The 14,068-nt window shown below is 63.0% G+C and overlaps 1 protein-coding gene across 3 annotated transcripts; it reads right to left on the reverse strand.

Annotated features, from left to right (window-relative positions):
- Positions 1-347: 347 nt before the first annotated feature.
- Positions 348-13,821, reverse strand: LOC136566823 (transducin-like enhancer protein 1). 3 transcript variants are annotated; one of them, XM_066566138.1, is made up of 21 exons: positions 13,741-13,821; positions 13,312-13,432; positions 12,641-12,789; positions 11,920-11,983; positions 11,349-11,393; positions 6,409-6,471; positions 6,228-6,302; positions 5,538-5,733; positions 4,940-4,962; positions 4,677-4,781; positions 4,504-4,548; positions 4,082-4,237; positions 3,726-3,852; positions 3,464-3,639; positions 3,314-3,390; positions 2,540-2,789; positions 2,065-2,312; positions 1,684-1,831; positions 1,451-1,601; positions 1,075-1,151; positions 348-918 (listed from the first exon to the last, which is right to left on the reverse strand). In XM_066566138.1, the coding sequence occupies exons 2-21, from the start codon at positions 13,333-13,335 to the stop codon at positions 811-813; spliced, it is 2,307 nt and encodes a 768-aa protein (XP_066422235.1). In that variant the 5' UTR covers positions 13,336-13,432; positions 13,741-13,821; the 3' UTR covers positions 348-810. The 3 variants fall into 3 exon arrangements, 2 of the variants coding, with proteins under 2 accessions (XP_066422235.1, XP_066422233.1); XM_066566136.1 differs by having other exon boundaries at positions 3,464-3,642; XR_010785082.1 differs by having other exon boundaries at positions 807-918; positions 1,684-1,827; positions 3,464-3,642.
- Positions 13,822-14,068: the final 247 nt, after the last annotated feature.

Raw genomic sequence — 14,068 nt, forward strand, 5'->3', positions numbered from 1 at the left:
GCAGCCAGACCGATAAGGCAGGCGCTGAGTGCTCGCATCTCATTTCCTTCACAAACCACTTCCTCCAGGGCTGGCCTCTCCTCTCCCCCACACCCACAGAGCCCGAGGCTGCTCCACTGGGGCATGGCAGAGCCAGCACCACGCTGTGCCCACACTGCTGCTCCCCAGCAGCGCCAGCGATGGGCTCTGCCCACTGAGGAGCACCCTCAGACCCTCCTCAGCACAGGAGAGGAGCAGCAAGTTGTGACCAAAAGGGACAAGGTTCCTGCTGTGGTGTCACCCCTTCCCACCCGGGTCCATCCCACCCACACAGAGCATTGAGGGTACTGCCCAGGACAAGGCACAGCTGCCTTTTTTTTGGTTTGTTTTTATTATTAAATACACCCTGGGAGGCACAGAGGGAAGTGAGGCCAGAGCCCATCCACCCTGGCAGGCCCAGAGCCTTAAACAAATAAAAACCCCACAACAAAAAGCTTAAAAAACAAAAATTAAAAAAAAAGCACCCAAACAAAACCCCTAACAATGCCAGACCACCCCCCCCATCTCCAACTCCCACAGTCTAGATTTAGAAAGAAACCCACAAAGAACAAAACAAGGAGAAAGTCCCCAGGAAATCCACCCCGAGCAGCAGCCTGCACCATGCCTGGCCACGGTCTCAGGGCCACCTCCACCCCTCTCCTCTCTCCTCCAGCTGGGATGCCACAGCCACTGGCTGCACGTTCTTTGGGAAGTCAGCAGCAGGGCAGGTAGAGTCCACCTGTCCATCCCCCCATGGACAGCTGCCTGTCCTGCAGTTGGCACCTCTGGGGCTCAGTAAATGATCTCATAAACTGTGGCTTTCTTGTCCCCTGAGCCCGTCACGATGAACTGGTCGTCCGTGGAGATGTCACAGCTGAGGACTGAGGAGGTTTCCTTTGACTGCAGAGAACAGGGAGAAGCACAAGAAGCAGCCTCAGAGCAAGGTCCCAGCTCCCCCTTCCTTGGGGAGGCTGCAGGGATGAGTTTATGGGGTTGGCACATAATTAGAGCTGGGCTGTGCTGGGCAGCCTCAGCCCAGGAAGCCCCAGCCCTCACCTGGAAGATGCTGGCTCCGTAGGGCGTCCTCCAGGCGTTGAGCAGGTTGTCCTTCCCGGTGCTCACAAACCACTTCCCTGTGGAGGGACAAAACAGCCTCTTGTCACCTCACCAGAGCCAGCAGCAGATCCTGCCCAGGCTGTGAAACACACAGAGACAGGCAGCCAAGGGAACACAAAGAGGAGTTTGGCTCCAGCAGCCAGCACTGCTCCAAGAGGGATGGACACCCCTTCTCTGACCATCAGCACCAGGACAAGGCTGGCTACCAGAATAAATGCTTGCCCCCAGTGCAACGAGCCCTGTGACACACAGACAGAAGTGGAGGTGGCATCCATGAGGCTGCAGAGAAAGGGGGAACCAGGAGAGGTGTGCCTACCACAGGAGGCGAATTTGAGAGAGAGGACACAGCTCTCGTGGAGGTGCAGCTGGTACTTGTCAGGTTTGGTGACGTGCAGGATCTCCACGTTGCTGCTCTCCATGCCCACGGCCAGCCACTCTCCCATGGGGCAGTAGCCCAGGGAGAAGATCTGAGGGGACACACAGGCTCACAGGTGGCCCAGCAGCAGGTGCCAGGTGGCCCCAGGTGCTGCCAGAGGGCTCCAGCCCTACCTGGGAGCTGAAGTCGTGCTGCTGCAGCTGCCGGCCCTCCCGCAGGTCCCAGCAGCGCACGGTGTTGTCCAGCCCCCCTGTCCAAAGCTTGGTGCCATCATTAGAGATGTCAATGCAGCTGGCACCGTCTGTGTGGCCTTGAAACTGCCTGGGAAAGAGGGAGATGGAGAGGGAGAGGGCACAGCTGTCAGGGCAGGCAGCACCTGCAGCACGGAGCGTGGGCAGGGCAGCAGCCAGCAGTGAGGAGTGCAAGGACAGGCACTGTCCCATGGCCAGGGTCACACACAGGGACAGGCAGGGACATGCTGCAGGGACTGAGGGGATGCTGGCCCCAGGAGTCCCCAGCAGTCCTGGCCTGCAGCCCCTTTGCCCCAAACTCACCTGACCAGGGTCTGGTTCTGCAGGTCCCACACCACGATGTTGCCGTCGCTGCAGCAGGAGAAGCAGACTTTGGCGTCAGGGCTGATGGCCAGGGCGTAGCAGGCGGGGGCAGAGGAGGTGAGCTCAGCCTTGATGCGGGGCGTGGGGGCTGCCAGGTCCCAGATGGACAGGGTGCTGGCCTCCCCCCCCACGATCAGGCTGCGGCCGTCGGGGAGCAGCTTGCAGGAGCGGATGTAGTTGTCACGGTTCTGAACGGGGGTGACAGGCAGCAGGGCAAGGCAGGGAGGACATGATGAGCACACAGGGCCTTGCAGGAGACACTTCTCCTTCTCCCACTGCAGTTGGGAAAGGCCCCTCTGCTCCCTCCACTGCAGCAGGGGCACATTCCCCTTGCCAGCCCCAGCCCCAGCCCAAAGGCACTCCTGCTCCTCCTCCTCCTCCTCCTCCTCCTCCTCCTCCTCCTCCTCATCCTCACCAGGCAGTCCAGCTGAGCCACGGCCGTCTTGGTGCCCGGCTGCCCCACGTCCCAGACCTTGACGCAGCCCTTGCCCCCGGTGTAGACGTGTCTGGTGGAGTTGCTGATGGTGACAGCACAGACCACCTCGCCGTGGCTCAGGGTGTGCAGCTGCCGCGCGTGCCGGGGGATGCCGGAGCCCAGCAGGGCGTCGGGGGGGAAAGGCACCGGCTGCATCTGCCCGTCAGCGCTGACGTGGAAGGAGTAGGCACTGCAAGGGAGCAGAGCAGTGAGAAACACAGCAGGATCCTGCCTGGGCAGGGGCCATGCAGGTCTAACAGAGGCAGCGTGGTCTGGAGGCAGAGGGCATGGAAGGAGAAGGCACTGGAGGGGAGCAGAGCAGTGAGAAGCAGAGCAGGATCCTGCATGGACAGGGGCTGGTGCCACACAGGTCCAAAAGGCACCAAAGGCACGTGGCACCAACAAGCAGCACGGTTTGGAGGCAGAGGACATGGAAGGAGAAGGCACTGGAGGGGAGCAGAGCAGTGAGAAGCACAGTAGGATCCTGCCTGGACAGGGGCTGCAGGTCCAACAGAGGCAGCACAGATTGGAGTCAGAGCCATGAGCAGAACACACCCAGCGATGCCAGCTGGGCACACAACAGGCCCAGCCCAGCTTTCCCCCAGGCTCTGCTCCCTGCTGCCCTCAGCTTGTCCACACAGCCCAAATTCACCCCCACAAGCCACCACATCCCCTCCTCTCCCAGCACAGCCCCTCCAGCCCAGCCCCACTTACGGCTTGCCCGAGCTCCCCACTTGCATGCCGGCCACCAGCCCCGGGACGCGCATGTGGGGGTGCGGGTCGTAGCCCACCTGCAGGGGACAGTGGGGTGAGGGTGGCTCACACTCTGTGACCCCACAGCCCCACGGGGACGATCTCACTCACCAGGGGCGAGCGCCCGTAGCCCCCGGCGGCCGCGGCCCCGTTGAGCTGCGGGGACATGAGGTGCAGGCTGGCGTAGGCGCCGCTCCCGGCCACGTCCCCGTTGACAGCAGGGTGGGCCAAGCCAAAGGCGGCTGAGTAGGGGCTCTGCACTCCCAGAGGATTCCTCAGGCCCAGGGCTGCTGGGGGAGAGGCAGAGTGAAGGGATGGGGCCCTGCAGACAGAGCTTGGGGACCCACCCGGGCCCCAGCGGGGCCAAGCTCACCCAGCGGGTCCATGGGGACCTTGGCAGCGGTGGGGCGAAACTGCTGGGCACTGCTGGAGCCTGGCAGGGTGTCACCCTGGGAGGTGGGCGTGCTGGACTTCAGGCTGGGTGTTCCTGCCTTCTCCACCTGCCAGGAACAGAATGGGGAGGTGGCAACTGCACCACGCCCCTGCCAGGGGGTCCCTGTTGCCTCCCCCTCAGTGACAGCCCAGCTCAGTCAGTGCTGAAGGGTCTGTGGGACCTCCCTGTCCCTCCAGCACTTTGCCCTATGGGTTTGGAGGCAGGGGGACCCATGGCCACTCTGTGAGCTGAGCCCAGCAAGGACACAAGCACAGCCCCAAGTGAGTCACACATACCGTGGGTGCATCCTTGCTCCGAGACGGGGACGTGCTGCTGGAGGAGGCCATGGAGGTCGGGCTGAGGGGCACGGCCTCCTTCCTGCCCAGCGGGACCTTCTCCACCCCGTTCTCCCGGGACGAGTAGGAGTGGACGCTGTGCGGGGAAGAGGGGTCCTGGGGAGGGAGGGAAATCAGCAGGGAGCAGAGCAGGCTGGAGGGCAGGGATGGACCAGGTTATGGTGGCTCAAGCAAGGGCCGGGCTGCCAGCCTGGATCCTGGGGCTCACTGCTGCCACTGGCACCTCGCTGAGATGCCCACCTCTGCCCGGAGCAGCCTGTTGGGCCCACCCTCGGGGATGGACAGCACACACTGACCCCACAGCCCTCCCAGTGTCCCAGCACACTGACCCCAGACCGTTCCCAGTGTCCCAGCACACTGACCTCATCCACCACCAAGTTGTCCTCACTTTTGTCTGCATCGCTGCCCTGAAATGCGGAGTGCGGTTGGAGCCAGAGGAGCTGCAGCCACCCTCACTCCTGCCTGCCAGGCAGCTCCATTCCTCGCTCCACAGGGGAGGATGGGGTCACCCCAAGCCCCCCAGCCCTGGGCTCACATAGTCTGTAACAAAGTCCTTCTCCTCCACCTTCCTCTTCTTGCTGCTGCTCAGGTACTCGGCGATGGCTCGCGCGCGCTCCCCATTCGACAGCGCCAGGGAGCTCTGGGTGAGGGACAGTGCCAGTGGCTGGGGGTGCTCTGCCCAGCTCCTGGCACAGGCAGGGCTGCCTCCAGGAGCATGGAGTGCCCCAGCCCAGCCCTGTGTCCTGAGCACAGCTGGTGCCACCACGGAATGGTGCAAGACAAGAAAAATGCACTCACAGGGCCGGGGTCTCGGTCTGTCGCTGTGGCAATGCAGAGGAGCAGCAGGAGGAGGAGGGAAAGGGGGACACTGTGTCACCACCAAGAGCCCCTCAGGAATGCCACCCACTTCACCCATGGCTGCTGGGGCGTTCACAGCAGGGCCAGACCAGCATGACAGCAGCAGGGTTGTCCCAGACCCTTCTCCACCATCAGGGTGCTCCTAAACCCTCTCCAGCCAACCAGCCCACCTCACCCCTCTCCCAGAGGGTGCCGGTCACTGGAGGATGTTCCCACCCAAACCCCCCAGAGTTGCAAGCCCCCTGCCCCTCCAGCCCAGCTGGCAGCCCTGAGGCATGGACAGGCAGCCCCCAGCCCAGGGAAGTGCCCAGGTAAGAAGGGCACAGGGAGCAGAGGGAGCCCCAAGCCCAGCACTCTCTGTTCCCATGTTCACTCAGATCCCCTCAGCCACCCCAAACTCTGCCTCCCTGCCATGGTATCCATGTCCTCAGTGGCCACACCAGGTGCCAACATTCAAATCTCAGCATTAATTGGTTTGACCACCAAACTCCCAAAAAACTAATTTCCTTTTCAAGCCAGGACACTCCCCCACACTCACCCCTGGGCTCTGTGTCATGGACTCCTCTGTCATCCTTGGCGAGGAGCTGGGCCTGGGCCCCCAGTGCCCCCGAGAGTGCCAGCAGTCCTGAGGCACTGCTGATGCCAGCCAGGCCAGCAGGCTGCATTCCAGAGGGGTGGGGGGTCAGCGGGATGGGGGGAGCGTGGTGGGAGAGGTGCTGGGTCTGCAGCTGGTGCTGGAGAGGAGAGGGGAGGGCAGAGTCAAAGGGCTGTGCCAGGACAGCTGCTGGGCAAGTGAGGGGCAAGTGGCAGCCCTGGGACAGTCAGTAATGGGGCCTGGGTGTGGAGGGGCAGGGCCTGCACTCAGGGTGTCCCCAGGAATGTCCTGGGGCCACCCCATCCCTCCCACCCTGGGCTGGATGTGGGACCTGCTGCAGTCTCCAGGAACAGTTGAGTGGGGATGGTGGTGCCCCCTTCCACCCAGGCTGTCAGGACACAGTGACACACACCAGCCACCACCCCCTTCCCCAGCTGCATCTCCTACACCCCAAATCCTGCTGGCAGCCCCCAAACCAGCCTGGTCTGCCTCTCTCCTCCCCTCCATTCAGCTGCACGAGGGGCAGGGCCGCAGCCAGGGGCAGGAGGGGGGCTCAGGCCAGGGATGGCAGGAGCCTGGGAGGTGCCAGCACGCCCGAGTGGCCCTGCAGAGGCGGGCAGAGGGTTGACGTACCCCGATGGCCGCGTTCAGGTCGGTCATAGTCACCTGCTTCGCTCGCTCCACAGCCTGGACCACCTGCTGCTGGTGCTGTGGGGACAAACACAGCGGCTGGGGCAGGCTGGGGCAGGCTGGTTTCTTCCCCTGGGCCCCACAGGAGCTCTGCACACCTGGCTGGGCCCGAGGGCTCACCCACCTCCTGAGACAGGAACGGGATGAGCTGGGCGCAGATCACGTTGAGCCGCTTGGCGATCTCCGTCTGGCAGGGGAGGAGAAACAGATCCCACAGATCCCATCAGGGCCACCCTGAGGGACCCAAATGCTGCCAGCAGAGCCCCCTCACCATGGGGGTGTGGGCAATCTCAGGGTGCTGACACCCAGCCCAAGGGCTGCTCAGCAGAACCACCCTGGGGTGACAATTCCTGTTCACAGCAACACCTCCTTCAAACCCCAGCACGCTCCATCCCCACCCTGAGGGCCCTGGGCTGGCTTCCAGCTCCTCCTTGGCAGGGACATGAAGCCCCCCAGGCTCATGGCACTGAGGCCAGCCCTGAGCAAGCCCCCAGCCCAGCAGCCCCAGCCCCTGCAGGCTCCCCCAGCCCAGCAGCCCCGGCCCCTGCAGGCTCCCCCTGCCCTCCAGGCAGCCTCCATGGCACCACACCCGCCCCTTGCCGCCCTCCCGGCCCGGAGGAAGCCCTGGAGAGGTGCTCTCCTTCCAGCTGCTGTTTTTCTGCAGCACTCGAGTGCCGCTGGCAATCAAGAGCTCAGAGCGTGGGGAGGGAGAGCAGCGTCTCGTGCTGTGCAGTGCCACGCTCCTGTGGCACCCCCTGCCAGCTTCCAGAGCCCCATGGCACCCCTCTGCCAGCTCACAGAGCCCCATGGCACCCCCTGCCAGCTCACAGAGCCCCATGGCACCCCCTGCCACCTTCCAGAGCCCCATTTTCCTATGGCACCCCTCTGCCAGCTCACAGAGCCCCATGGCACCCCCTGCCAGCTCACAGAGCCCCATTTTCCTATGGCACCCCCTGCCAGGGACAGACCTGACCCCTGGATTTCCCTATGAGGACCTTGGGCACATCTCCCACCCCTCAGGGACAGAACTGACCCCTGGATTTCACTGTAAGCACATCTCCCACGCCCTAGAGACAGAACTGAGCCCTGGATTTCCCTGCCAGGACCTTGGGCACATCTCCCATGCCCCGGGGACAGAACTGAGCCCTGGATTTCCCTCTGAGGACCTTGGGCACATCTCCCATGCCCCGGGGACAGAACTGACCCCTGGATTTCCCTCTGAGGACCTTGGGCACATCTCCCATGCCCCGGGGACAGAACTGACCCCTGGATTTCCCTCTGAGGACCTTGGGCACATCTCCCATGCCCCAGAGACAGAACTGACCCCTGGATTTCCCTGCCAGGACCTCGGGCACATCTCCCAGGCCCAGGTGAGTGCCAGGGTGAGGGGGCACGGCCAGGGTGGGCACACAGAGCCAGGGTCACTCCCATGCTGCCCTCCAGAGCAGCTGCTCTGCTCCTGCCAGCCCCAAAGCACAGAAACAAATCTGGCACCTGCCCTCGCTTCCCCTTCTGAGGAGGGGAGGAAAAAAAGAGAAAGAAAAGAAAGGAAGAGGAGGAGGAGGAGGGGGGGGAGCGAGGAGATTTGGCAGCCGGCAGTTCTGGGAAGGATTTAGCTGTCTCCCGGGGCCGGCAGTGATGGATTCTCTTCCCTAATGCACTGATGGGCAGCAGCTCCTTGGGGAGAGCTGCCTCCAATTCACTCGCACTCGTTAATGTGCAATTTACTGGCACTTTAACGCTCTCAGCATGAAAAACGATCGCGCTGTTTGCAGCCCCCCCCACCCCCAGCCACCAGCACCGGCGTCGCCTCCCCTCCGGCTCTCGGTGAGCGAGCCCAAGGCCAGGCAGATTCGGGGAGGTGCTTTTATAGAGAGCTACAGGCCCCTTTCCACGCCAAAAACAAAGCAACAATAAAAAAAAAAAAATAAATTAACGTCTCCTGCTCGTTCTTGTTTTGATCCTCTCCTGCCAAGGCTGTGACTGCTTGCAGAGCTGCAGCAGCACAGCCAGACCCCAGCCCCATTTCCCCCCAAAAAACCCAGAGAAAACCCCAAACCATCTGGGGACACTGAGCATAGCAAGGACAGAGGCACAGCATGGCCTCAGCCCCATTTCCCCCCAAAAAAACCCAGAGAAAACCCCAAAACTTGGCCCTTGGCGATGAGCATCTGGGGACACTGAGCATAGCAAGGACAGAGGCACACCACAGCATGGCCTCAGCCCCATTTCCCCCCAAAAAACCCAGAGAAAACCCCAAAACTTGGCCCTTGGCGATGAGCATCTGGGGACACTGAGCATAGCAAGGACAGAGGCACAGCACAGCCAGACCCCAGCCCCATTTCCTCCCAAACAAATCCAGAGCAAAATCTCACACGTCAGCCCCATTTTCCCCCAAAAAACCCCAAGAAAACCCCACACGTTGGCCCTTGGTGATGAGCACCTGGGGACAGGGGACACAGCAGGGACAGAGGCACAGCACAGCCCCATTTCCCCTCCAAAAAATCCAGAGAAAACCCCACACTTGGCCCTTGGTGATGAGCACCTGGGAACACTGAGCATAGCAAGGACAGAGACCACACCACAGCCAGCCCCCAGCCCAATTTCTCCCCAAAAAAACCCAGAGCAAAACCCCACTCTTGGCCCTTGGTGATGAGCACCTGGGGACAGGAGACACAGCAGGGACAGAGGCACAGCACAGCCAGCCCCCAGCCCCATTTCTCCCCCCAAAAAACCCCAGAACAAAACCCCACACCTCAGACCCATTTCCCCCCAATAAACCCCAAGAAAACCCCACACCTTGGCCCTTGCTGATGAGCACCTGGGGACACGGGGCACAGTAGGGACAGAGGTACAGCACAGCATGGCCTCAGCCCCATTTCCCCCCAAACAAACCCCAAACCTTGGCCCTTGAGCACCTGGGGACAGGGGGCACAGCAGGGACAGAGGCACAGCACATCATGGCCTCAGCCCATGTTGGTCAGGAGCTCTAGGGCAGGCAGCAGCGCTCAGGACCTGCTGTGCCCTCAGGATCTGCCTGTGCCCGTGAGCAGGGCAGGATTTGGGGGAAGGGGAGGAGGGACAGAGCCCCCAGGGCAGCGCTGAGCCCGTTCCCGTTCTGGTCTCACACAATGGCCGGGGCTGTCAGAGCAGACTCGGGGCCCTTGTTAAAAGTGCCGACAGCTCCCTGGCCGGCGGCCAGCGGCACCTGGGGCTGGCAGCAAACACGAGCCTGAGAGGGCTGGGAGGGAACAGCAGCCAGAGGAGAGCAGCTCGCAGCTCTGCGGGGCCGGACAGACCCTGGGCAGGCTGCCCCAAGCCCCAAAGAGCTCCCTGTCCACCCTGGTGGGGAGGATGGAAACACCACGGAGCCAGCACAGGGCTGAGAGGAGGGGGCAGAACCCAGACCCCCTTCTCAGCCTCCAGAGGAGACCAAAGGCTGAAGGGTCCCAGGGACAGAAATGACCCCAGAACTGTCCCAGAGACAGAACTGACCCCAGAACCGCCCCAGAGACAGAACTGACCCCAGAACTGTCCCAGAGACAGAACTGACCCCAGAACTGTCCCAGAGACAGAACTGACCCCAGAACCACCCCAGAGACAGAACTGACCCCAGAACTGTCCCAGAGACAGAACCAACCCCAGAACTGTCCCAGAGACAGAACTGACCCCAGAACTGTCCCAGAGACAGAACCAACCCCAGAACTGTCCCAGAGACAGAACTGACCCCAGAACCACCCCAGAGACAGAACTGACCCCAGAACTGTCCCAGAGACAGAACCAACCCCAGAACTGTCCCAGGGACAGAACTGACCCCAGAACTGTCCCAGGGACAGAACTGACCCCAGAACCACCCCAGAGACAGAAATTAACCCAAAACTGTCCCAGAGACCCCCAGAACTGTCCCAGAGACAGAAATGACCCCAGAACTGTCCCAGGGACAGAACCGACCTCAGAACTGTCCCAGAGACAGAAATTAACCCAAAACTGTCCCAGGGACAGAACTGACCCCAGAACTGTCCCAGGGACAGAACCGACCCCAGAACTGTCCCAGAGACAGAACTGACCCCAGAACTGCCCCAGGGACAGAACTGACCCCAGAACTGCCCCAGGGACAGAACTGACCCCAGAACTGCTCTCACAAGGGCAGCATCAGCAGGGACGCTGGGGCAAGGAGGGCATCCCAGAGGGGCAGAACACCCTCCCAGCGGGCACAGAGCGGGCAGGAGTGGCTGAGATCCTGCCCTGGCACGGGGACAGGGCCAGCACTGCCCTCCTGTGCAACAGTTGGCGTCGGCGGGCGCGGGGCGGGCAGGAAGGCGGCGGCGCCTCCTCGCCAGGCTCCTCCGCAGCCTCTTTAAAAATAGATGAGGAGAAACCTTCTGTCTCAGAGCAGCTGGTGTGACCCAGAGCTCGGCTCAGGGGAGGAAGGGAGGGAGGGAGGGAGCTGAGGAAGGGAGGGAGGGGAAGCAGCGAGGGAGGATGCGCAGAGCTGAGCCCCCGGAGAGCCCACCCTGCACCCACCCCACAGAACAAACCCTCCTTTCTCCTCAGGATGCTCCTCAGCCCTGGCCCACTTGGAAAGGTGTTGATCCAGAGCCCCTCAGCTTGCTGTGACCCTGCAGCCCCCCTTGCCCTGAGGAATAAACCAGTCTCCTTCACAACACTCACAACCGGTGTGAGCGGCCATGCAAGCACAAATCCTCCACCATCCCTCTCTGCCTGACACAACAGCAGCACCACAGTCCAGGCAGGGCACCCTGAACCCAAAACCAGAGCACAGACCTGTGTGGGGACCTAAGGAGGCATCACAGTCCAGGCAGGGCACCCTGAACCCAAAACCAGAGCACAGACCTGTGTGGGGACCTAAGGAGGCAGCCAAGGCCACAGCACAGAGCAACACAAAGCACAAGGAGGAGGACACATCCCCCACAAACACTGAGTTTCCTGGGCTGCAGCAGGGAGCAGCTTCCCATGCTGTCTGTGAAGAGCCCAGGTGGTAAAATGGGGCCAGGGAGATGGGACCAAGGAGGTGGAGAGAGCTCCAAACCCAGCCACACTCACCTGTTTGTGCATCTCGATGTTCAGGCCATAGGACATCTCGTAGTACTGTGAGGGAGAGAAATCTGCATCAGCTCAGCTCTGGAGACCAGGGGAGCTCCCAAGCAGAAAATCCTCTGTGGTGCTGGCACAGCAGCTCAGCCTGGCCACAAACAGCTGAGGTGTGGCCAGGCCATGGGGACAGCAGGGTCCCCAGCTCCTCTCCCAGGAGCAGAGGTGGCTTAGGCACAGCACAGGGGGCTTAGGCACAGCACAGGGGGCTCTGGCACAGCACAGGGGGCTCTGGCACACAGCTGAAGCCCACAGGATGGACACAGCCCTCCCAGGATTCCTCCAGGAATGGGATCAACCCACACAGGAGCAGATTTGCCACCACAAGCTGAGGCAGAACGTCCTGCTCCAACACCATGGATTTTTTCAGGGGGAAACCAGACAGGAAGAGCCACAAAACCAGGTCTCAGGGCCTGGCCACAGAACCCAAAAGCAAAGGGAAGGCAAAGCATCCCTGCATGTGCTTTGATGGTTCAGAGGAGATCCCACACCACCCTTCTCCTTTCAGGTGGAGCTCACTAACCATGACATAATGACGCTGGATTTCTGTTTTTTCTGTTGCCAGCTTTTCACATTCTAACTTCAAGCTGTGAAAATAAAGAGGAGAGAGAGGGAGAAGGAGCAAACCCCCCCTTGTTCCTCCCAAGTGACAAGATGGACAGAGCAGGAGCCCTCCCAGCGCTTCAGCCTCCTCTCAGCTCCAATCCCACCTCCCAGCACAAGCCAAGAAAACCACCTGAAGGAGGGCAGGAAGGGGCTGATGAAGAGGAGGTGGACACCAAAGGGATCTGGGCATCAGGGAGCAATTTGCACGGACTCTTCACCCCCTCCCCAGCATCTGCTTCCCAAATGGAGTGAGCTGCAAAGCTCAGCTGCGTTTAAACCTGCACAGTGTGGGGAAGGGGAGGCGATCCTGGGCAGCCTCAGGGATCACAGGGACTCCAGGGAATGGGGAGATGATCCTGGGCAGCAGCCTCGGGGATCAGAGGGACTCCAGGTCCCAGTGATGGCTCTGGCTCAGCCCAGGAGCTGGCTGCTGGAAGCCAGCACCTCCTCCTGGGGCTTTTGGCAGGCAAAGGTTGAGTTTCCCCCTCTCATTTCGAGCTACCAAGGTGATGCTTGGCACAGCCATCCTCTGGAGGGACCAGTCCACCAGCCACACCAGACAGTGCTGCCCAGTGCCAGGAGGAGCCAGCATCACTGAAGTGCCCAGTTCACCCAGGTGAGCTCTGGCAGCTTCTCACCTGTGGTATTGGTTCTGCAGGAACTGGAATTCCTCCTTGATGCGATCCAAGGTCTCTGGGTAAGTCAGCTTGAGGGACTGGGGGGTGCTGGGGATGGCACTGGCAGCAACAGCAGCTCCTGAGGCAGCAGAGGGTGCCTGGAGATGGGCCTAGGCAGAGATGGCACCTCCAGGGTCACCTCCTGCTGCTGCCCAGCAAGGCTGGCACGTCCCCCAGGGCATCCCTGCACCCGGGGAAGAGGCTGTGGGCACATCTGGGAGGGCAGCACATGCAGGAGGTTGCACAAGGAGTTACTGGAGAGGAAACTGCTCCCGACCAGGCACCAAGGGCCTTGTCAGCATTGGTGTGACCACAGAGCCAGAAGGGATGAACGACCACGGGGGGCACTGGGCATGGCACAGACCTGGTGGCCACCACACGCTGAGCTCCGAGCCTGCCCATCCCCGTCCCACCATCCCTCACAGCCCCTGAATCCTGCTCCGGGCACCCCACAAAGCCCAGGCCGGCTTTGGGAAGAGCCCCGGCACCGCTCCGAGCATCACCCGCGGTACCGGCGCTGGCTCCGAGCATCACCCGCGGTACCGGCACTCGGCTGTGGGTCAGCACCGAGCATCACCGAGCTCGGGGGCGCAGGGCCGGGCTGGCACGGCTGAGAGGGGACGGGGGCTCACCGGGGGCCTGTTCTGCGGGAACATCCTCGGCACCGGACAGGCCCGGCACCCTCCGGCCGCGCGGGCCCCGCCACAGGCGCGGGACAGGCCCGGGACACCGCTCCCAGCTCCGGATTAGGCCCTGGAGAAGAACCGGGGGTCACCGCCCGGCGCTGCCCGGGAGCCCCGCCCGCAGCGCCCCCCCCCCGGTTCCCGCGGGCACCGAGGGCCCCGGGGCTCCCCCCGGGCTCGGCGGAGCCGCCCAGCCCCGGCCCCCCGCGCCGCGCAGACAATGGCCCCGCGCCGCCCGCCGCAGGTACGGCCGCGGGGCGGCACCGGCCCGGCCGCCCACCCAGCTCCGAGCGCGGCCGGACCCCGGCCGGCGGACACCGAGCCGAGGCGAGCCGAACCGGGACAGGACGGGACAGGACGGGACAGGACGGGACTCACCGCGCTGCGGGTCCCAGACCCGGCCCCGGCCCCAGGCGCGCGCCCCTGCGGCGGGGCGGGCCGGGCCGGGCCGAGTCCAGCCGAGTGCAGCCGAACCGAGCCGAGCCGGGCCGGGCCGAGCCGAGTCCAGCCGAGCGCAGCCGAGCCGGGCCGAGCCCCCGCCCCGCCCCGCCCCGCCCCGCCCCGCCCCGCCCGCGCGGCCGCCGCTCTGCGGAGCGCGATCAATGAACGGGCGCGAGCGCCAGCTCCACGTGGGGCCTGGCCCGTGCGGGCAGGCGCCCCCGCCGCCAGCCAATGGGAGCGCGCCCAGCGCGGCCGCCTCCACGTG

Source organism: Molothrus aeneus, chromosome 27 (assembly GCF_037042795.1).
Source record: "Molothrus aeneus isolate 106 chromosome 27, BPBGC_Maene_1.0, whole genome shotgun sequence".
NCBI lineage: Eukaryota > Metazoa > Chordata > Aves > Passeriformes > Icteridae > Molothrus > Molothrus aeneus.